At 39.5% G+C, this 22978-nt stretch overlaps 1 protein-coding gene across 6 annotated transcripts in view; it reads left to right on the top strand.

The window, feature by feature from the left end:
• NAPEPLD (N-acyl phosphatidylethanolamine phospholipase D) overlaps positions 1 to 22748 on the top strand; it is a 53317-nt gene extending 30569 nt beyond the window's left edge. For 5 of the 6 annotated variants that reach the window (XM_045029820.1, XM_045029812.1, XM_045029791.1 and 2 more), the window contains exons 2-5: positions 9546 to 9858; positions 14762 to 15408; positions 18659 to 18773; positions 21763 to 22748. In XM_045029820.1, the coding sequence (XP_044885755.1) occupies positions 9562 to 9858; positions 14762 to 15408; positions 18659 to 18773; positions 21763 to 21891 (1188 nt within the window). In that variant the 5' untranslated portion in view covers positions 9546 to 9561 and the 3' untranslated portion in view covers positions 21892 to 22748. Of the gene's footprint in view, positions 1 to 7452; positions 7491 to 9545; positions 9859 to 14761; positions 15409 to 18658; positions 18774 to 21762 lie in introns of those variants that run through there. The other variant, XM_045029801.1, reaches the window with a different exon arrangement.
• Positions 22749 to 22978: the final 230 nt, after the last annotated feature.

Genomic DNA, 22978 nt, shown 5'->3' with positions numbered 1-22978 from the left:
CAGGTCAGTTCCAACAGCAATGATAGCTTAGCTGGTCTGTGTTGCTCATGTGTACTGTTTTCTATTTGTATTTTTCTGGTTAAATGTAAATCATTTACATTGTAAAACACATTAATCTACATATTTTGGGCTGAACTTTGGCCTGGCTGCATCAGGGTGTAAAGGACTGTACTCCCTTGTGCAAACTACACAGTGAGCATAAGGAAGCAGACTCAGGGAAGGGAACCTGAACTGCTGCACCCCCTCCTCTATGTGCTGGTGGGCAAGAGTGAGCAGGGAATTGGTATAGCCCTGGCTCTGCAACTCTCACCCCCAGCATGCCACCCAGCATAGCTGCAGTGGGGGAAGTATGCTGTGTTGGATACTGCTCCTTTTTAGAGCAAGGGGGAGATCAGGAGGCAGATTGAGTCATAATCATTATTCTGTCTTTTACAATGAGTAGATCATAGTGATAACCTAGGTCTTAGGCAGAAAAATAGGAACCTAAGGGTATAGGAACCTTAAATCTGAATTTCCTGACTTTTTGTGACTTTTAAATGTTACTTTAGCATTCATTAATATTTTGTTTTTATTAAAAACTAAATGGCCAGTGCTTAATAGTGTTAGCATTTAAACGGTCCCAATTAGACTTTAAAATTAACATATTTTAAATTCCTAGTACAGTAACTTAATGTTACCTGTATATAATAACAAAGTAAAGGAGAAAATAGCTTCTGGCCAATATGTTTTCTGGTGCACATTTATTTTGACAATAAACATCAGGAATTCATGTCACAGGCAAGTCTTATCTTACGTGGGGGTTCCGTGGTTATCACGTAAAGCGAAAACCGTGTATACTCAAAATTATATCCCCAAGCCCTTTAAACCCCGCCCGCAGCTCCGGTGGCCGGGCTGGGGGAGCATTTAAAGGGCTCCTCCGGGCTCCCCGCCGTGGTGGGGAGCCCGGAGGAGCCCTTTAAATCCCGCCCACAGCTTTGGCAGCTGGGCTGGGGCTGGCAATTAAAGGGCCCGGAGCTCCACGATGGCTGGAGTCTCGGGCCCTTTAGTTCGCCACAGGGGCTACCAGCCACCTCTGCAGCTGGGAGCCCCCTGGGTGATTTAAAGGCCCTGGGACTCCCAGCCACAGCTGGTGCCCCAGGACCTTTAAATCTTGAGGCCACGCCCCCTGCTTGAGGCCATGCCCCCCGACTCCGACCGTACGCATAAAGTTGAAATCGCGCATGTTAAATGCGCATAAGTTGCGACAGACCTGTATTCATATTAATGAAACAGATGTAGATGTAAACAACTAGCATCTTCCTTTGCATGCTTTAAAGATGTATATTCAGTACTTATAAAATTTCCTGACATCAACTCAGTTACTCCTGTTTTACAGTGTTCATAGTGGAATAACAATTATTTTAAACTCAAAACACTTATAGGTACTGTCTTTCCTGTCCACACTAGTAGGAAACCAGCATGATATAAAATGTATGCTTCTAAATATGGCAGAAAATTGTGTGGTAGTTTCTTCAGACATTGTGATACGGACATAAGGGCACCACACACATTTTATCACTAGTCACTAAAATATGAAATAACTTAAGTAAATAATTTTGTAATGTTTTTTCTCCCCTTCTGTGCAGTTTTAAAATGGAACAGTCCAACACACTGCAAGAATCCTTTGAAGACCGGTTAGTTCCACAGCTTGAGGCAAAATCATAAGGATAGGAAGGAGTGTTCAGCCAATCTGCAGTTCTGATTGGTTTGAACAGCCTCAAGTGCTTTATAACGAAAGTTTAACAGCATTCATAATCATCTAATCTCAAACTGTCCATTAGTTGCCCTAAGCAATTTCAGTGCTAAAGAACAATGAAAGAAAAGAACACTGTGAGTAAAATCTAGCTGGCAGTGACTATCGATAGTTACGATTGCAGGGGGCATTTATTTCCACACCCCGTCATGTTTGCAAATAAGTTCCTTTTCAGTTGAAAATGTTCATTCTTAGGCTCAGCCCAAAGGTATGTTTTGTTTTGTTTTTTTGTGTTTGTGGAATACTTGAAGGAAAGATGCTGAATTATATGCTTCCTGGCACAAAGGTGGTAGAACTCCCTCAGCTCGGATATTTTGGGCCCACTAGGGCAGTGGTAGTGGCAGGGCTTTGGAGCGGAGCCCCGAGCTGGAGCGTGGAGCACCTCCAGAGCAGTGGAGCTGCAGGTTTTTGCCTGGAGCTGGAGCGGAACCAGAGCACAGCTCCAAAGCCTTAGGTAGTGGGGTAGAGAACAAGCAGGCCCCTTACTGGCTATTGTGTGCCATCTCTCTCAGTTTATATGTAATGCCAGGTGCCACAGAGGGAATGAACAGAACAGGTAATCCTTAAGTGATCCTTCCTCTATCGCCCCTTCCCAGCTTCTGGCAAACAGAGGCTAGGGCAGGGGCGGGCAAACTTTTTGGCCTGAGTGCCACATTGGGTTTCCTAAATTGTATGGAGGGCTGGTTAGGGGAGGGGGTCGTTGCTCAGCCCTCACCTCCTATCTGCCCCCCCCCCCAGGACTCCTGTCCCATCCAGCCCCCCTGTTCCCTGATAGCCCCTCTGGAACCCCTGCCCCATCCACCGCTCCCTGTCCCCTGACTGCCCCCAGACCTCCGCCGCCCCATCCAACCCCTCCTCTCATTCCTGATTGCCCCCCCCGGAACCCCTGCCCCATCCAACCATCCCCGCTCCCTGTCTCTTGACTGCCCCCGAAACCTCTGCTGCCCCATCCAACCCGTCTTCCTTCCTGACTGCCCCCCTGGGACTCCTGCCCCCATTCTACTCCCTGTTCCCCCCAACCACCATCCACACCCCCGCCCCCTGACCACCACCCTGAACTCCCCTGTCCTCTGTCCAACCCTCCCTGCCCCCTTACCGTGCTGCCTGGAGCACCGGTGGCTGGCGGCACTACAGCCGCACCGCCTGGCTGGAGCCGGGCCACGCTGCCACTGCCACCACGCAGCTCAGAGCACCAGGTCAGGCCAGGCTCTGCAGCTGTGCTGCCCCAGGAGCTCACAGAGCTTTGCGCTGGCAGTGGAGCGAGCGAGCTGAGGCTGAGGGGAAGGGGAGACAGCAGGGGAGGGGCCGGGGGCTAGCCTCCCGGGCCGGAGGCTTGGGGGCCAGACAGGATGGTCCCATGGGCTGTAGTTTGCCCACCCCTGGGCTAGGGACACCATCCCTGCCCATCCTGGCTAATAGCCATTGATGGACCTATCCTCCATTAATTTATCTAGTCCTTTTTTGAACCCTGTTATAGTCAAAAGTTTAAATTGGATTGGTGCATAAGAGCCAGAGAATGGGAGCCCGGTTCTGAAATTAAATCTTATGGGGCGCAACAAATTAAGACTCCACTCCTTCAGATGTGAGCACGTCCATAGGAAGTGTGTGTGTGGTGGTGAGTTATACCTGAATGCGGTATGGTAGTGGATGGTGGTACTGGGTAGTGGATGGTAGATAGGATGGGAGTAGGTTTTTATCTACATGGAAGAATGCGAGCATTAGTAAGAGAGAGTCCATGTTCTGTTGTCTGTATTCTCCTGACTGAAGTTAAAAAACCCACTTTCACTCTTGAAACTTTGTAATGTTTAAAATTGCATTTTCAAGGAGAAATACTGATGACAATGTGTATTTGTAATTTTTCACTTCTATATTTCCAAGGTCCACTTGAAAAAGGTGTGAGGTAAAATCCATTTTAACATTTCACTGAACACTTCACTGTTGTTTTCCTAAAAGTTAATGGTTAATGCCAATATGAAACTACACCATATGTATTTTCAGCTGTTTATCAGATTTTAGCTTGGCTTACAAAATTGATCCAACATCTACTAGCTCAAGGACTAAGCCTAAATGTGAGGCCAAAATACACAGGTTCTCCAAGCCATGTCCCTCCTGAGCCACAACCCCTCTTGCCTGGTATGTCCCTTCCACCCCCCGTACTGCTTTGGCCAGAAAACTTTGGTATATTGCTGGATGAACGGAGTCCCAAATGAATGCTGGGCCACCACAACATATTTATCAATTAATATTGCTCTGTCTTCCCCCTGAGGGTATGTCTACACTGGAATAAAAGACCTGTGGCATGTCCGCAGCTGGCTGGGGGTCAGGTGAATCGGGTTTGTAGGGTTTGGGCCACAGGGCTAAATATTTCTGTATAGACGCTTAGGCTTGGGCTGAGGCCCAGGTTCTGGGACCTCCATCCTCACAGGGTCTCAGAGCTTGGGCTGGAGTGTAAGCCCAAATGTCCTACATAGCAAATTTTCAGCCCTGCAGCCTGAACCTGAGTCAGCTGACCTGGGCCAGTTGTGGGTGTTTAATTGCTGTATAGACATATCCCTAGAATCCTCTTCTGGCATAGTGTAAGTAGAGCTCCTCCACACACAGATTTTTCTCTGCTGGGTTGGTTAGGGACTGTCCTCTCTCCAGTATTCGCTGTTCTAGGGAAGAGGTTGGCAATTACTCCAGAGCATTCCTCATCTTAAGATGTCCTGGAGGCTAGGGCTCCCCTGTATAACAGCAGTGGCAGCTTCCTACTCTCTACACCCCCTGCAGTGTCAGAACTGGAGTTCTTTCTATAGACTCAGGAAGACATCACTTCATTGATTACACTTGGTTTACAGTGAATGTTTTCTTTGCAGTCATAAAGGCTAGGAACTTAATTTTTTAAAACAGAATCTTTACTTCTGCAGAAGCTGTTGGCACTTGCCTGAGCGATTTCTGCTCACCTATGTTAGTGGATTTTTCAAACTCTGCATCTAACATATTTCTTTCCTAAAGAAAGCTTTTCACCAGACCTTAGAAAGGATTTAATTATAGGTCACTTTTCCACAAACTGATTATTAATTTTCTTATGCTTAAATGCATCTGGCTATTAAAATATTTCTTAATTTAAAAAAAGTCCTCCTGCTCTGTTTTAAATGTTCATAGCAGTCAAAAAGTATTTGCATCCCATTTGTGCGTTTGAAATATATCACGTTTGCCTACTGGAAAGTGGTTTTGGATGTAAGATAACTTGTGTGAGTAAAGCATCCAGGATTTGATTAATATTTTGCATATATAAGTGCGGATTCTTCCCTTTTGTTTACAAGGGTTGAGCGTACCTGTGCAAGTCTACAATTGCAGGATGTCTACATGGGATTTTTTTTTAACAAGTCTGTTTATTGCTACCTCCCACACAGATAGGATTTAACAGAAGGCTGGTTGGTTGCAACGTCTTGCTCACTTATACATATTGATAGACAATCCAGTGGCTTAAAATAATAATAAGGGATTGTTTGGTGCTAGAAAAATAAAATTGCCTCTGAGGTGAACTCAAGAGGGTGGGAGGAAGTGTTGACTCATCCCTGATTGAGTACTTTGTAATATTCAAGTATCAGAGGGGTAGCTGTGTTAGTCTGGATCTGTAAAAGCAGCAAAGAGTCCTGTGGCACCTTATAGACTTAAGTTTTGGAGCATGAGCTTTCGTGGATGAATACCCACATCGTCGGATGTGTGGGTATTCACTCATGAAAGCTCATGCTCCAAAACTTCTGTTAGTCTATAAGGTGCCACAGGACTCTTTGCTGTGTGTAATATTCAAGATATAGATACCAAATCTCAGATTTAGACGCTTTCTTGTTTAGAATAGCAAGAACCTCTGTAGACAAACAACTTGCCAGGTTTTATTTTAAGCCAAAAGTTGAAGCATGCTGGATTTTTCTCAAAATGTTCCTCTTCGCCTTAAGGAAATAATTAGCTTTAGTTTGCTGTACCCTAAGCAGAATCAAAACTGATGTACAGAGCAAAATTGCTGCATTTCAGACACATTGGGTTATAGCCACCACATATTTCCAAGAGAAACATAAATTAAGAGGCAAGAGAGAGACTTTCAAGGAATATACAGTTCAGAGAATACTTGACTAAATTAACTGTTTCTAAATTTGTAATTTTCTTTACACATGTAAAAAGGTTAAGTATTCAATCAGTTCTGGCTGATCAGATCTGTGCTCCCCTCAAATGCTTATGGAATGCTAATGAAAGCCACGTACGTGCATCACATAGAAAACATATTGGCAGATGGATACCTGCAGTGCCTTAACTGCCTTGGCACCCATTTTGTTGTCAGTACAACCATTCCCTCTTCCCTTACACTGATAATTTGGTTCAGTATCAAAATTTCAGAGCAGGATCAAATGTGCATTTAAGCAAAAATCAAACTCACCCATTTGAGAGATGAATGTAATAGATAAATTAAAACTTTAAAAAATGCCTGAGACACTTTTGGAGCTCTTTTAATGTAAAATTACTTCATAGATTCCAAAGCCAGATGGGACCTTTGTGATAATCTAGTCTTTCCTGCTGTATAACAGACCATAGGACTTCCCTGAATTAACTCCTGTTTGAATTAGAGCGTTTTTTTTTTTTTAAATCCAATCTTGACTTAAAAATTTGTAGTGATGGAGAATCCACTACAACCCTTAGTAAATTGTTCTAATGGTTAATTATCGTCACCTTTAAAAATTTGCTCCTTATTTCTAGTCTGAATTTGTCTAGCTTCAACTTCCACGCATGGCATCTTGTTATACCTTTGTTATACCTAGATTGAAAAGCCCTGTTATCAAATTTCTGTTCCCCTTGTAGGTACTTACAGACTGTGACCAAGTCGTCCCTTAGCTTGGAGTAACATGGTAGTATGTCAGCTTCACAGTAGCTTATACTGTGGACCACAGTCGTCAGATACAGTATTTGAATAAGAAAATTGAAATGGGTGGTCTGCTGAAATGGGAACTGATTAATTTATTGAAATTAAGAACCTAAATTACTAGAATTTGATACTTTACCTTTGCATATCATCTTTTAGTAATTTTTCCGATGTGGTTTTATGCTGTTTGTTTGCATGCTTTAATTAAAAAATGATATGTAATTAAAACTTCTGACTTGGCATATAGTCCTAGGAATTAAAAAGAAAAAAAATGGTTATCCCTGAGTGCAAACAGCAGCATGTAGGTACACTGCATAGTTCAGTACCTGGAAAGACATATTGTGTGATGCATATATCTGCACACAACCCTTAATCCTCCTTTGTGCTTCTTCTATGTACCACAGTCCTGCATACTTTCTAGAGTGGCGTGCACAGTTTCAGAATGCACACAATTTGAATTAAATGTTATATAGTGATGTAATACATAAATGCATTTACTGGAATATGTGATTGTTAATTAGCAAATGTACAAACTGGGTGATCTCTCTAAAACCACAAGAAAATTAATGCAAAGAAACTTAATTTAATCCACCATTACGGTTGAGATTTTACACAGTTCAAGGCCAATGGCAGTAACCCTGCCCTGCTGCGGATGTATGGAGATATTTCTGTTACCATATGGTGTTGTCTTTAAAACCTTAACAGTCTGTGTCTGTGCAATATGGCAGAGTAATGATTGATGTGGGAACCATCTGTGTATCTCCAACCTTCATCAGCTATGTCATCTATGTCATGTCACAGGTAAGCAATCTCGCTAATTTGCAAATGGCTGTTCCTATAGCAGAAAAAGAGGGATCTACCTCTAAAGTCAGAGCTCCACCAATACATAAATTTTTGATCGGTTGTAGTAACATTAAACTGATTTTGTCTGTGTATAAAATCTCAGCTGTAATGGTACACTAACATAGATTTTTGTATTTAATTGTACAAGGGCAGAGTGAATTCTAGCCACTCGGGTACTTGAAGATTATTTTGTCAAAGGAACAACACGTCTCTTAACTAATTTGACTAAAACCGTGCTAAGTACAATGGAGACATTTTTCTTTTAAATTGCTTGTAAGTGACTGGCCTATTTAAACCCTTCCTTTAGAAAGTGATCCTTTAGCACACACAGTTTGGAAGTCACTCCGTTAATGTACAAGTACATCTCAAAGGGATATCTGAGGTCAAGCTTGATTATTGGGTGAAAAGTTTATGTAGTCCAGAATGTGTAGAGGGCTTGTTCCATATCAGTAAACAGCCCAATTCCCAGCCTGTGTGTAGGAATGGTTCTCGACTGTGATAAAAGGTATAGTAACTCTGGAACTATAAAGGGAGGTTTGCATGCTGGATACTGGTACCTCTATTTTTGCTTCTAGTTAGTACCATCAGTCTTAATTCATGAATGCTAAAATTCCCTCCGCATTGTTTTGAAGTATCTAATCAAGACATTACCCTATAAGAATGTTTCCAAACTTACTGGAGACCAATACAGATGCTGTTTCCATCCAGTCATTTAATTTTGTCTTGTTTGCATATCTATTTAAACAGTGTTCCACTGATTCTAAACAATGTACAATGCCACTTGTCTGCCTCTGGTCATTTATTGTTTTTAATCATGTAAAGGTCTGAAATCTAATACTTTTCTGTTTTAAATAACTGGACACCAAACCAACATTTGTCTTAACATTGGTAGAGGATTGAAAATTTAATTCAAAATAAGTGTATTCCAGAGTTTCTTAAACTAAAGTTGTTAAGTCACTCATTTATCACTTTGCGAGGGTTTTTTTCCCCACCTTGGAATCCTGTTGAGTTTGGATTGTTTTATCTAAATTCCTAAGGATGCATGTTCAGCATAACAATTTTGTGAATGCAGCATGGGTTAGGAGCTCTTGGCTCCCATATTCTAATTGCTTCTATGAAATGGACTTAAACTGGAGTTGTGGGTAAATTAATTTGTTTCTCCAGTTGCAAAATAAGGATATTTATTAACTTCACAGTAGTGCTGAAATTAAGGTACTGTTTGTAGAACACTTTGAAGATATAAAATACTAAATGTTGCAAATAAAACATAAACACTGGACCTATTGTAGACTCCAGGTCCAGGAACCAGCCTACTTAATGGATACCAGACTTCTGCAGCTCATCCCTGGGATGACTAGTTTTATGGGACTTGGATTGTCCTTCAGAAATTTGACTTTAATTATATCAGTTAAGCTTAAGCTGAAAATTCAGTTATCTATATTGTCTAAAATACAGCTATCTTGAGGCATCAAATACCTCTTGTGGTTCATACATCTTGTTCATATTATATAGAGATGCATTATTTGTTGATGTGTCTTTCAAACAGAAGTATCTTTATTGCTACATAATACTGCAGTTTTTATTACAGAACAAAGGTCCTATGTCAAGTATAAAATATTTCATAGTTCAAGAAAATCAAGTATGTGCTTGCAAGATCAAATTACATCAGGTGTTAAATGAACTTTAGGAGGAGTTTGGTACTCTTCCAAAAAGAGAAAGTAAAGAACATTCCCCTCTTTTATATTTAGTATGTCATAGGGCTGGGTTCTAAAGTTATGCATACCAGGAAGGAAGTTTCTGCCTGAACTACGCTACTTGCTAAGACATGTTTTTTAAGCTTTAAGCTTTAAGTAATAGTAACTGTTTTAAAAAGTAAAGTTGTATGGAAAAATAAGTTAAATTGCAAAATGGAAAGGGCAGCTTTATTTTTATGGTGGTGTGGAAAGCTTTCAATGTTATGAATGTTAATGTTAGTGAAAGAAAAGATTTATTCATTTAAAAAAAATATTTTAGTTCTTCATCAAAAGACATGGATGAGAAGGCAGATGAAGAGCAACCTTCAACTGCATGTAACCAGTACCCTAAGGAGGCAGTAAGGAAACGACAAAATTCAAGTCGAGGTTCCAGAGGTAGTGACTCCTCCAGGACGTCCAGAAAAAGCTTCAGATTGGATTACCGATTAGAGGAAGATGTAACTAAATCAAAGAGAGATAAAGATGGAAAGTTTGTCAACCCTTGGCCAACATGGAAATCTCCATCCTTGCCAAATATTTTGAAATGGGCCCTTGTGGAAAAAAATAACAGCAACATCCCATCTTCAAAACAGGTAACTATTTGCATGTTTACTATTCCAAGATGTAGGTCCTAATCCTGTGAGGCACTGAGAGCTCTCAATTCCTATCTTTTAAAATAAGAGGGTTTTCAAATAAGACTTCTTAGGCCTCTTTTGGAGACTCTAGGCCAGTGGTGGGCAACCTGCGGCCTGCCAAGGTAGTCCACTGGTGGGCTGCGAGACAATTTGTTTACATTGCCCGCCTGCAGCTCCCAGTGGCCACATTTTGCTGTTTCCATCTAATGGGAGCTGTGGGAACCAGCGGCTAGAATGTCCCTGTGGCCCGTGCCGCTTCCTGCAAACCGCAGCCACTGGGAGCTGTGGGCGGCTGTGCCTGCAGATGGTCAATGTAAACAAACCATCTCGCTGCCCGCCAGCAGGTTACCCCCGTGGGCCGCAGGTTGCCCACCACTGTTCTAGACTGTTTTTGGAGACTCACCAGTTTCACTTTTTTTTTACGTATCTTTTAATTTTTTTTATCATTTCTTTCAAAAGCTATCCATTTCTACCGTTTTAATGTGAAATCTTCAATTCTGTGTGTTAGGCCTATAAACTTGGAATAGATTATCCAGTTCAGGTTATATGTTGAGAGAAACTTCAGGAAATACCCGAACAGCATTTGTCTGAACTCACATGGTTACAGGTTATTGCATGTTTCTCTTTCAATAGATATTGGACATGTCTACAATTTGTAGGATATCTACTACATTAGTCAAGCTGCAGTTATTACTTATGGGACATTTAATTACAAAAATGTTACTGTATGATTTGAATGGTGGTGAAAACTTTATATAGCTTTGGGATGGTATAAAACAACTACTAAATTGTAATGATGATTTCCTCTTTTTGCCAGCCACAATCCATAGGTTAGATTCTCTCAGAGAGAGTAAGTTTTTATATTGAGGCTAATTTGAGCCAACATTTATACTAAGACACTGTCAGGTTATTGGGAAAACACACTATTATTTATTTGTCTTGCATCAGTGCCTGTAGGTCTCAGTCAGTTCCAGGGCTTCATTGTGCTAGTACTGTATACAATCATAATGTAAAAAAACCAAAACCCTAAAAATAAAAACTACAAACCCTCCCCCACAACAAAAGAAAGAAAATACAGTTCCCGCCACAAAGAGGACTGGATATTGGTCTTCAGTGCCTCAGTTTGGAGATGCACTTTGTGGAGATGCACTTCTGAGCTAGTACTTTTCAGCAGCCAGGAGGCAATCATAAGAGTTTATGCTTCACAATCTGAAGTATGTGGCAGAGTTTCATTGGTTGACCTATGAATGAAACAGCTAATTGACAGCTCTTCTGATGAGAAAATAAGTCTATATATTGCATTTTTGGTGACAGTGGCTCAGAGTTGTTTGATTTCAGAGGGGTAGGGAATCTATTTAAGGAATAGATTAAATCTGTATACAGTTGGTCTGACAGCATTTTGAGCACTATTCTCCAGGATTAATTAACCCATTTTAAATTTGTAGTCCCACAACATCCAACATGTACTCTCTGGCCATTTAGCCAGTATGTGTGCACCAATTATTTGCAGCCCCTACCACCACTGCAAGCTGTTTCTTCTGGCTTGCCACATTATCTTGTGTGGAGTTTACATCCTGGCTTGCATTGACACCTGGCTGCTCGAGGAAAAAACCACTCAGACCAGGTTACCAAGAAGATTTAGTCCTTCAGAGGCCTAGAAGGGCCAGGAGAAGACACTGACTGGAGCAAGCAGACCAGTAAAAAGGTTTGCCTGCTTCTTCTTAAGAGCTGTCTGGGTGACACTTGGACAGAGCAGGAACTGGTCACTGCTAGCCCAGATCTTTAGGACCAGGTCAGGGCTTTGGCCTCAAGCACAACAACTAAGCACTTGCCTTTAAAAGCACAGCCAGTCAAATTCTGAGTTTTGTTATCCTTAGTTAACTGTTTCATGCCAAGTTCACAGCTTAGACCACAATGCTCTGAGCAGATGGCCACAACTTGTGGACTAAGGCAGGGAGCTCCCACAGCACCACACGTGGCCCTGCAAAAGACGCTATGGAGCAACCCCACCTGTGACAAACAGATGTATGTGACCACCAGCCTGAGAGTCTGGTTAATGACTGACGACATGGGTCAGTGCTTTGGTGTGTTGTGTGTGCAATGGAGAGCTGTAATATTGTTTCATTTGAGCTGCAGGATAACTATCTCTGGCTTAAGGGAAGGTCAAGAAGGAATTTATACCATGCCTGGTGCAGAGCTAACTGACCCAACTCTCCAACTCTGATTTCCTAGTTTGCACTTCAGATGGTGAAGTAAGAACTAGCAGACAGTAGGAGCGTCACTAAAGTGAAGTCAGAAAAAGTCAAAGTCAGAAGCAGCAAAAAGATAGATGAAGCATTATTATTTGGACTTCTCAGCTCCCAAGCCACTTCACTGCTTGCTTCACCATTGTCTGCATCACCTCTGAATTAAATCGTAAAGTATTTCTGAGCCTATTTAAAATTAAAGCTGAGGGTTCCATGCTTCCCTTGACACTGTTTAGCTGTAGCGCGTCTTTACTACAAACTACTGCTTCCTCTGCATTCTAGTTAGCAACTCCGTGATTTTAAGAACATGCTAAGTAGCTGACACCCTTAACTGGTTCATGTTATCAGTCAGTATTTTGCATATGGAATTGTATGACACCCATGATGTACTTCATTGAACTACAGACTATTGCTAAATTATTACAAGCCTCCATTTTTAACTGGGAATCTAGACCACAGACTTTCTGTATGTTACTGGCTTTGTTAATGACTTTTCTAAATGGCATTGAGATGGCTTTACTCACCATGCATTGTAAACATAAATTGTTGATTTGTGTTGCTCCACAAATCTCAGTTAAAATAAAATCAGATGGTGCGTCAGTATGTACTGAGCTCCAAAGTCCTAAGCTAATTAACCAATCTTACTAAAGCCAGTCATGCATTTCTTCTTGCTTTGCATTTGGGGTGGGGATGTGGGGATTTCACACTAATTCAGAAATGAAAAGAAGTGAGTAGTAAATATTTTTCTCTAGATATCTTTGTCCACAGCCAATTTGTCATTAATGTCATATTTCAAACATCTGCCATTGCTCTTGGAACAAAACCAAACATCTATAGTGCAACTGTGTCACCACAGTAATACTAGTATGCTAATACACAATCTTATCCGGATTTACTATTTTATCCACCTCATTGTTTACCTCGTTGTGCAATTCAAATGATTTAGTATGGAATATATTGCAGTAGAAGTTGTACACCCTTTTTTTAAGTACTTGTAATTTGAATAATGAAATGATGACTTGGAAAAACCTATTTTTTTTAATCCAAAATTTGAACATTTAAAAAAGACAGTCATGAAGAAATTTTTTCAACACATCAAAAAACAAAAATCTATTTTATGAAGAAGACCTGAAAATGCTTTGCCCCAACTCCTTTCCATAATTTTGTTTTAATTCATAGATTTTAAGACCGGAAGGGACTTATATAATAGAGGTCACAGAATTTCAGTGAGTTATTCCTGCACCTAACCCAACAACTTGTATTTGGCTAAAGCATATCTCCCAGAAAGACATTCAGTCTTGATCTGAAAATATCAATGATGGAGATAATATCAGTTCCCTTGGTAGAGAAAAAGAAAATTGTGCCTTATTTCTAATTTGAATTTATCTGGATTCAATGTCCAGCTATTGGTTCTTGTTGTCCTCTCTTTGCTAGATCAAAGAACACTATAATACCGTGAAGGTAATCAAGTCATCTCTCTCTCTTCTTTTTGATAAACTGAACACATTTTGTTCTTTGAGTCTCTCATTGTAAGGCATTTTCTCCATCTCTCAAATTATTTTTGTGGCTCTCTTCTGCACCCTCACCAGTTGGAAGTGGTCAAGTGGATCAAATATGGCTTTATCCTCTTTTCAGAGAGCATTGCCATAGTTATTGTGAAAGGGAGATAAATGTCTAACTGCAAATAGTGCAATTTGTATCACCTCCCTTCTAAAAAAAATACATTCAGGGTGTTTCTGTAACACACTTTTTAACGGAATTCTTTATTCCAACTACAGCTCCAATGAAGTCCCAGACTGAAATACTGATCTAAAGGGAACTACACTTAATCATTACCTTTCAATACAGTTTCAGTAGAACTGAAATTCATATTTCAATTTTTAATTAAGCTTCCATGGGACTTCACATTTAAGATAACCCTCCATAAGTAATGTAGCAGCAGTGGTGCTGCATTATACCTCTCTACTTGGCAGTTTCTTAAAAATTTATCAGCAGTGTTCATTGAATTATTGACTCTGCCGGTAGCATATTAGTGGTCCTCCTAGCAGATTAAAGTCTCTTCAATCTAATAAGTAACTTGTAATAAATCTATCCCTGCTGGGACTCTGGAAGGATATTGCTCAGATCCACAAGCTATAGCTCCAATATTTAAGCTAACGGCCAAACTCCAAGAGATAGTAGTAGTAGTAGTAGCAGCAGCAGGAGCAGCAGCACCACTAAAATCCTCTTCCAGGGCAATAGGGGCAAGATATCAGAATTTGTTGCTAATTTTGAGCAATGCTATTTCGTTCCAGTAAAAGTCTGCAAGTTGTTTTCAGCACATCTTTGAATTGTTTCCTTTGTAGAGCCGCAGGCCTAATTCTCCTGCTCTCAAAAGCATGTTCTAAGGCCTAGAAAGATTAAATGATTATTAAAAATAAGGTTAATGATTTTAATTTTTAATAGGAAGCTATTGAAGTCACTGGCAATGGTATCTCTGTGCACCTACTTGCAGGTTTCCTAGAAATTAAAGATGTACACTAAGAACAAGCCGTGTTTTGTGATTGGTGCTTTGTGGGCTTTTTGTTGTATGTATGCTTTGCTTTCTAACTCTCTTTTTGTTGTTGTTTTGCTAGGAACTTGATAAAGAGCTTCCTGTGTTAAACCCTTACTTCATTCCAAACCCTGAACTAGTTGGCAAGACTGGAAATGGCATGCGAGTCACATGGTTAGGACATGCCTCAGTTATGGTGGAAATGGATGGACTTGTAATTCTTACTGACCCCATCTTCAGCCAGCGGGCTTCCCCAGCACAGTTTGTGGGTCCAAAACGTTTCCGAGGACCTCCATGCACAGTAGATCAGCTCCCAAAAATAGATGCAGTAATGATCAGCCACACCCACTATGACCATTTGGACTATAATACTGTAGAGAGTTTAAACAAGCGTTTTGGCACTGAGTTGAGATGGTTTGTGCCTCTGGGTCTTTTAGAATGGATGCAGAAATGTGGCTGTGAAAATGTGATTGAACTGGACTGGTGGGAAGAGAACTGTGTCCCCGGTCATGACGCAGTTACTTTTGTCTTTACCCCATCTCAACACTGGTGCAAGAGGACTGCAACAGATGACAACAAGATTCTTTGGGGCAGCTGGTCTGTCTTGGGGCCCTGGAATAGGTTTTTCTTTGCAGGAGATACTGGTTACTGTGTTGCTTTTAAAGAGATAGGCAAAAGATTTGGACCTTTTGATCTTGCAGCTATTCCCATTGGAGCTTATGAACCAAGGTATGCAAATTTCAAAGGGTTTGACCAAAAGATATGTAAACTATATCAGTGAAACGGTATACTGACTTCAAACCACCTTTTTTCTTGTTAGTGGTTTAATACTAACATTGTATCTGCAGCTTCTGAACTTTTCACTTGTCTAAAATACATTTTGGGAAATGTAGAGCAGAAGAGCGATTTGAAGGCTGTAGAAATAGTAAGGGAGAGCAAGGGCATGTCTGTGCTGTGGGCGGCACAGCTGCAGTTATGTTGTTGTCGCAGCATAGTGCAGACGCTTCCTACATCAACAGAAGTGGTTTTTCCATCAATGTACATAATCCACCTCCCTGAATGGGCGGAAGCTAGGTTGACAGAAGAATTCTTCTGTTGATCTAGTTGTGTCTACACTGAGCGTTAGGTCAGCTTAATTACGGTACTCTAGGATGTGAATTTTTCATACCCATGAGTGATGTACCTAAGTCAATCTAAATTTTAAGTGTACACCAGAGCCCAGACGTAGAAAGAGAGGGAAAGAAGCTGAAATGTGGTGGGTTTTTTTATCAGACATTACTCCAAAAACTAGTGAAAAACACACACAGCCTGGCATTATTTTAATGTGAAAAGAAATTAGGAATAGGAAAGGCCACTGGGATCACCCAGTCTGAAATCCATTTTCATACATTAACACAATTTACAGTGCTACTATATTATTCTAATTACCACATTACTTTCCCCAATTTCAGTTCTCACATGATTCTGAATGCTTTATAGCATTTGAAAGATGTGTTTGCCTGGGCATCTATTTCCTCCTTAGCACATCGTATCTAAGCTTTCAGATGGGATAAAGCATTGGTTCTTAGTAGGGCTGTCGATTAATTGCAGTTAACTCATGCAGTTAACTCAAAAAATTAACTGTGATTAAAAAAATTAATTGCGATTAATCGCGCTGTTAAATAATAGACTACCAATTGAAATGTATTACATATTTTTGCATGTTTTTCTGTTTTCAAATATATTGATTTCTATTACAACACAGAATGCAAAGTGTACAGTGCTCACTTTATATTATTTTTATTACAAATATTTGCACTGTAAAATGATAAAAGAAATAGTATTTGTCAGTTCACCTCATACAAGTACTGTAGTGCAATCTCTTTATCGTGAAAGTGTAACTTACAAATGTAGATTTTTTTTCTTACATAACTGCACTCAAAAACAAAACAATGTAAAACTTCAGAGTCTACAAGTCCACTCAGTCCTACTTCTTGTTCAGCCAATCGCTCAGATAAACAAGTTTGTTTATATTTACAGGAGATAATGCTGCCCTCTTCTTATTTACAATGTCACCTGAAAGTAAGAACAGGTGTTCACATGGCACTTTTGTAGGCATTGCATGGTATTTATGTGCCAGATATGCTAAACATTCATATGCCCCTTTATGCTTCAGCCACCATTCCAGAGGACATGCTTCCATGCTGATGATGCTCATTTAAAAAAAAATATGTTAATTAAATTTGTGACTGAACTCCTTGGGGGAGAACTATATGTCTCCTGTTCTGTTTTGCCTACGTTCTGCCATATATTTCATGTTATAGCAGTCTTGGATGATGACCCAACACATGTTTGTTTTAAGAACACTTTCACAGCAGATTTGACAAAATGCAAAGAAGGTACCAATGTGAGATTTCTAAGGATAGATACAGCACTCGACCCAAGGTTTAAGAATCTGAAGTGCCTTCCAAAATCTGAGAGGGACGAGGTGTGGAGAATGCTTTCAGATGTCTTAAAAGAGCAACACTCCGATGTGGAAACTACAGAACCCAAACCATCAAAAAGGAAAATCAACCTTCTCCTAGTGGCATCTGACTCAGATGATGAAAATGAACATGCATCAATCTCTGCTTTGGATTGTTATCGAGCAGAACCCGTTATCAGCATGGACGCATGTCTTCTGGAATGGTGGTTGAAGCATGAAGGGACATATGAATCTTTAGTGCATCTGGCACATAAATATCTTGTAATGCCGGCTACAACAGTGCCATGTGAATACCTGTTCTCACTTTTGGGTGACGTAAACAAGACGTGGGTAGCATTATCTCCTGCAAGTGTAACCAAACTTGTTTGTCTGAGCGATTGGCTGAAGTAGGACTGAGTGGACTTGTAGGTTTTAAAGTTTTATATTTTTATTTTTGAATGCAGTTATTTTTTGTACATAATTCTACATTCATAAGGTCAACTTTCATTATAAAGAGATTGCACTACAGTATGTGTATTGGGTGAAATATACTATTTCTTTTGGTTTTTTACAGTGGAAATATTTGTAATAAAAATAAAGTGAGCACTGTACACTTTGTATTCTGTGTTGTAATTCAAATCAATATATTTGAAAATGTAGAAAACATCCAAAAATATTTAAATAAATGGTATTCTTTTGTTTAAGCATGATTAATTTCGTTTAATCGTGCGTTTAATCACAATTAATTTGTTTAATCGCTTGGCAGTCCTAGTTTTTAGCTTTAGCAGTTCTCAAGATAACAGTTGCTAAAATGTCAGAAATGAAGTTTGGGTAGGTTGGGGAAGCAAACCAGAAATCAGAATGGTGAGATTAAAGTCCAATATTTCTGATGAACTACCCAGTTCAGAAATAAATGCTAGCATTCTCATTGGTGTGCAAAATCTGCTTCTATCCTCCCCTTTGTCACTGGCCCACAATCATTATAGCAAATTCTAGAAGTTGAACCAATGTAATTTTAATCCTGTGCCTTATACCTTGGGACTTGACATCTCACTCAAAACACTGCACCTCCACTAGCAAGCAAAGTGTTCATTCAATACCGACTCAGAGAGAAGAATGCTATCTACTTAAGCATGTTTCTTTTGTTGTATCGTATGATTCTTCATACATATTGATTATGGTGATGTTAGCATGAACTTGCTTCAGAGCAGATGGCCCATAAATCCTTAAGCTGAATACATTGGGAAAACTTCCCACCTCTATAAAGAATACTGATTAAAAAACAGAATAGCCCTCCAAATTCTGTGGATGTGCGTGCTGTTGTATACCTCTATTGTAATTAGTTGAAGGAATGCTAGTCATTACTAGCAAATGGATTTCTACAGTCTCTGTAACTTGGTCACAGTTATAGACCTTCCTTTTTGATTAAATGAGAATATCTTAACACCTCTTGCCTATTTAAAAACCCTAATAAAGAATAGACATCTTGAATGTAAAAGGTTACACTAAATATGTAAGTTATTTTGTGTTTGTTAGGTGGTTTATGAAATACCAGCATGTGAATCCTGAAGAAGCTGTAAGAATTCATATTGATGTTCAGTCAAAGAAGTCTGTAGCGATTCATTGGGGAACCTTTGCTTTAGCAAATGAGGTGAGTTTGGGCTAATCATGAATACATTCAAATTTTCTAAGTATGGAAACAGTAATTAAGCTTAATCATTTCATATTATAACAAACATCTATAAATGGATTATCAATAGCTCAGAATTATAAGCTTATTTTGTCTTTATCCTTACATAACCGACTACATATTGTATGTATTTAGTTAAGACTAAATTCTACAATTTTTAATACAAAAACTAGTTCAGTTTTCTTAACAATTTTAGCTCAAGGTATAAAATGCTCTCAATAAAGCTGAATTTCTTGTGAATGTCAAATACTTCCAAGATAAAAAGGCAGTGAAAATATATCAGCACATTGGGAGCTTTTGTTATGCAGGCAGATTTGAAATACTAGCTCTATTGGCAGAGGAACTGGTGCACTGAAAAAGGGGAAGGCATAATACGCTTGATAAGGAGAGATCAATGTTGCATGTTAAAAGAGCAGGTCTTGTCATCAGATTTGTGGTACTGGGTTAGCATCAACCTGACATGAGACTGCTTATGTAGTAAATGACCACAGATAAGTCATACAGGTAATAGAATTCATGACAGATGAGTTGAGGGAGAGAATAAGAGAAGAAACCCAGAAAGAGAGACTATAATTCTAGTTCAGCATTTGAAATTGTGCATCCATGCCTTGAATCATCAGACACTTGGGACACAAATCTAGATCAGATGACGGGACAAAGAAGAGCTTGTGTCAGAAACCCAGAAAGAGAAATTGACACAGAAGATAAATAATTCTGCAATTGATCTTCAGATTAGAATGCCCCAAATTGGGAAGAAAATATTTACAATAGTACATCAGCAGGTATTATAGAAATGTGCTGGATAGCAAGACTAAAACAGACAATCACGGGTTTTATTACTATTATAGATAAAATTATTAATGAGTCACAGGGTGACAAAACTTTCTGGAATGGAGGATGGGAGTGTTCTGTTGTATGGATAGTAATTTAGGTATACAAAAATCAGGGACAGCAGAAATGTGAATAAATATTGTGACAGGGTCAGGCCAGATGGCTACAAGAGAGTGGTCAAAGGTAGATACGTTAGCTCCAGGTTAAGCAGGTCCCTTTTCCCTGAGTTAGATAACAGGGACTATTCCAGAACACTCAGGAACTTTCTAGAATTAATTAAGGCAGGCAGGTTAGTTAGGACACCTGTAGTCAATTGGGAAGTTACTAGAATTAATTAAGGCTAATCAGGACACCTGGTATAAAAAGGGTCTCACTCCAGTTAGTGAGGTGTGCGTAAGGAGCTGGGAGTGAGAGGATGTGCTGCTGGAGGAGTACAAGCGTTAACAGACACCAGGAGGAAGGTCCTGTGATGAGGACAAAGAAGGTGTTGGGAGGAGGCCAGGGGGAAGTAGCCCAGGGAATTGTAGCTGTCGTGCAGCTATTCCAGAAGGCACTCTAGAGCGCTGCAGTTCACAGGGCCCTGGGCTGGAACCCGGGGTAGAGGGCGGGCCCGGGTTCCCCCCAAAACCTCTCAACTTCTGATCCAACACAGGAAGATCTCTGAGGCTAGCAAAATCCACCAATAAGCGCAGGACCCACCAAGGTAGAGGAGGAACTTTATCACAATATGTAACTGTTAAGTATCATAGGGGTAGCCGGATTAGTCTATATCTGCAAAAACGAGGAGTCCGGTGGCACTTTAAAGATTAATAGATTTATTTGGGCATAAACTTTCGTGGGTGAAAAACCCCACTTCTTCAGATGCACGTGTACTGCTAAGTTTGCTTTTATTGCTATATCATTTGCAGACCGGCAGAAGTTAGAATATTATAGGTGTAAATCACATTTTACATGTTTAGTAAAGTGTTATATACTGTCTAATCCTGCATAATTAACAGTTCCTTTTATAGTTAATTTGAGGTACACTTTATTGACAATTTCATATCCTGTTCTATTGCTCAATTTTTACCTTCATAAACAAGTTTCTAATATAGGTAATATTTGCCACTGTTTGTAAAATTGTAGTTTAGGGGAAATTCTTGTTAAAACATCTATATGCATTTTATCTTGTAACTAGTAGCCTGGATACTGAGTTATTAAGGCAGCAACATATGTAAACACAGTACCTTTGATACAGTGTTTCACATCCAGGCTACCTTGAATAGTCTGTGCCTTTAGTATCCAAGATACAAGGAGTGCTTTTTTCATTATTCTGAATACAAGTTGAAAACTCCCTTAAGCCTTTTTTTAATATGCTTTGCTTTGCATTCAAGATAGCATTGCCTAGAAATGCTGTGTGCATAGTATACCTTCTTCAGATGAAGAGTTCATATTATCTAAATTTATTTTTAAAAATGTAACGCAGCAAGGAGACAGCATTGAAATGACAATTTGTTTGCTTGAACAATTAAACTGAATAACCTTTAAATGTGGGAGAGGGAAGTCTTTATTTTTTGTTGATCGTGACAGGGAATGCATTTTTCTAAAACTGGGAAAGAAAGTGCCATCTACTGAATCACCAACCCCACTTCCTCCAGTACTTAACTTTTCCCCATGGTTCCCAACCCAGGAGTGAACTGGTCGTGGTTTATTTAAGAACTCTTATCCAATGGGGTGTGAGGTAGTATGGATTTAGATGCATATTTAGCTAGTATTGTAAAGATTATAGGTCATCTGTCTGTTAATAATTGTATAATTTCAGTGGGGTGTTTTAAATAATAATAAAAACCTCCAATCCCCGCCCCCCCAAACTTTCATGTTCACTTAATCTCAGAAAATGTACACCTGGTACACATTGCCTATTATATCTAAAAGGTGAACCAGTTTGTGTAGAGCAGTGGTTCTCAACCTGTGGCGCAGTCAACACTGAGCTGCAGCCCACATGACATCCTCAGGCCCATAGTAGTAGTGTTGGATGTGGCCCACAATGGTAAATATGTTGAGAACCACGGGTTTAGAGCTTGAAAGCCGTTTTTTATCTAATGCTGGCATTGTATCTCTTTCTCCCCTCCATCCCCAGTATTACTTGGATCCTCCAGTTAAATTGAATGAAGCCCTTGAAAGATATGGCTTGAAACCTGAGGATTTCTTTGTCTTGCACCATGGAGAATCACGAGACTTGAATATAAATGATGATGGATTTGAATAATTTTAAAAAATCTGGAAATTCTTTGAGCCTTGTTTTGATTTGTACTAGGAAATGAAAAGATTGATAGCTTCATAACCCTCTAATCAAATTTTCTAAAAATTTGTACTGGATTTTTAGACTCCAGGTTTGTTAATTTCAGAGGTAAAAATTGTATGCCTGCTTGATCACACAATTGCTTATAAACTGAATGGCATATTGAGAGATGATTTAAACACTACTCAATGTACAAAGCATTAATTGTCTAGAAATGCCTTGTAATTTCAACTATGTATGTCCACCCCAAAAAATGCTTTATTTTAATTTTTTCATATATGGTTTTATGGGGTGGAGTCTTCCACCTGTTGTGAAAGCCTGTTTAAAGTAAAATACTGATTTTACTGAATGCGTGTATGTTTGCATTTCATGAGAAACTAAAAATGATCTAAAGAAATGTGCCTTTTTAAAGAGAGAGATTACTTAAGATTTGCATCATTAATGCATAATTACTGCTGGCCAGATTATCTGTATTATTTCATTGTTTTAAAATTACTCTATCATAAATCTAAATATTTCTATTGTTTTGAAATTGGTTTTCCTTGTCAAATACAGTACATAAACTCATTTGGCTCCTATCTGAAGTCATGATTCAGCCTTTTATTTCTGTATTTTTTTTTCCAAATAAGCAGAGGCACTGATGGCATTGTCTCAAATACGGGCTATAGAAGACTTTTCACAGCTTCCATATGGTTTTACTAAGCATGCTGTGGGATTATAAAATTTGTGCAGTATTGTAAAACTTGGCAAAATGCATCTGTATTAATTGCCATACTGATTTACAAAATAAAGTCTATTGTCAGGAAAATTGTAATTTTCCTTCAGATTTCATTGTAAAAAGTTGCTTTACTATTTACAGGATTGTTAGTTATACCAAAACGTAAGTCTGACTGCAGGGTATGGATATTTTTTGTTCTGGGAATGCATTGCACATTAAATTCATAAGAACAGTCATAGTGAGTCAGACCAAAGGTCCATCTAGCCCAGGATCCTGTCTTCTGACAGTGGCCAGTGCCAGGTGCCCCAGAGGGAGTGAACAGAACAGGTAATCATC

This window comes from Mauremys mutica, chromosome 1, assembly GCF_020497125.1.
Source record: "Mauremys mutica isolate MM-2020 ecotype Southern chromosome 1, ASM2049712v1, whole genome shotgun sequence".
In the NCBI taxonomy this organism is placed as follows: domain Eukaryota; kingdom Metazoa; phylum Chordata; order Testudines; family Geoemydidae; genus Mauremys; species Mauremys mutica.
This window is presented reverse-complemented; position numbering and strand designations above follow the sequence as displayed.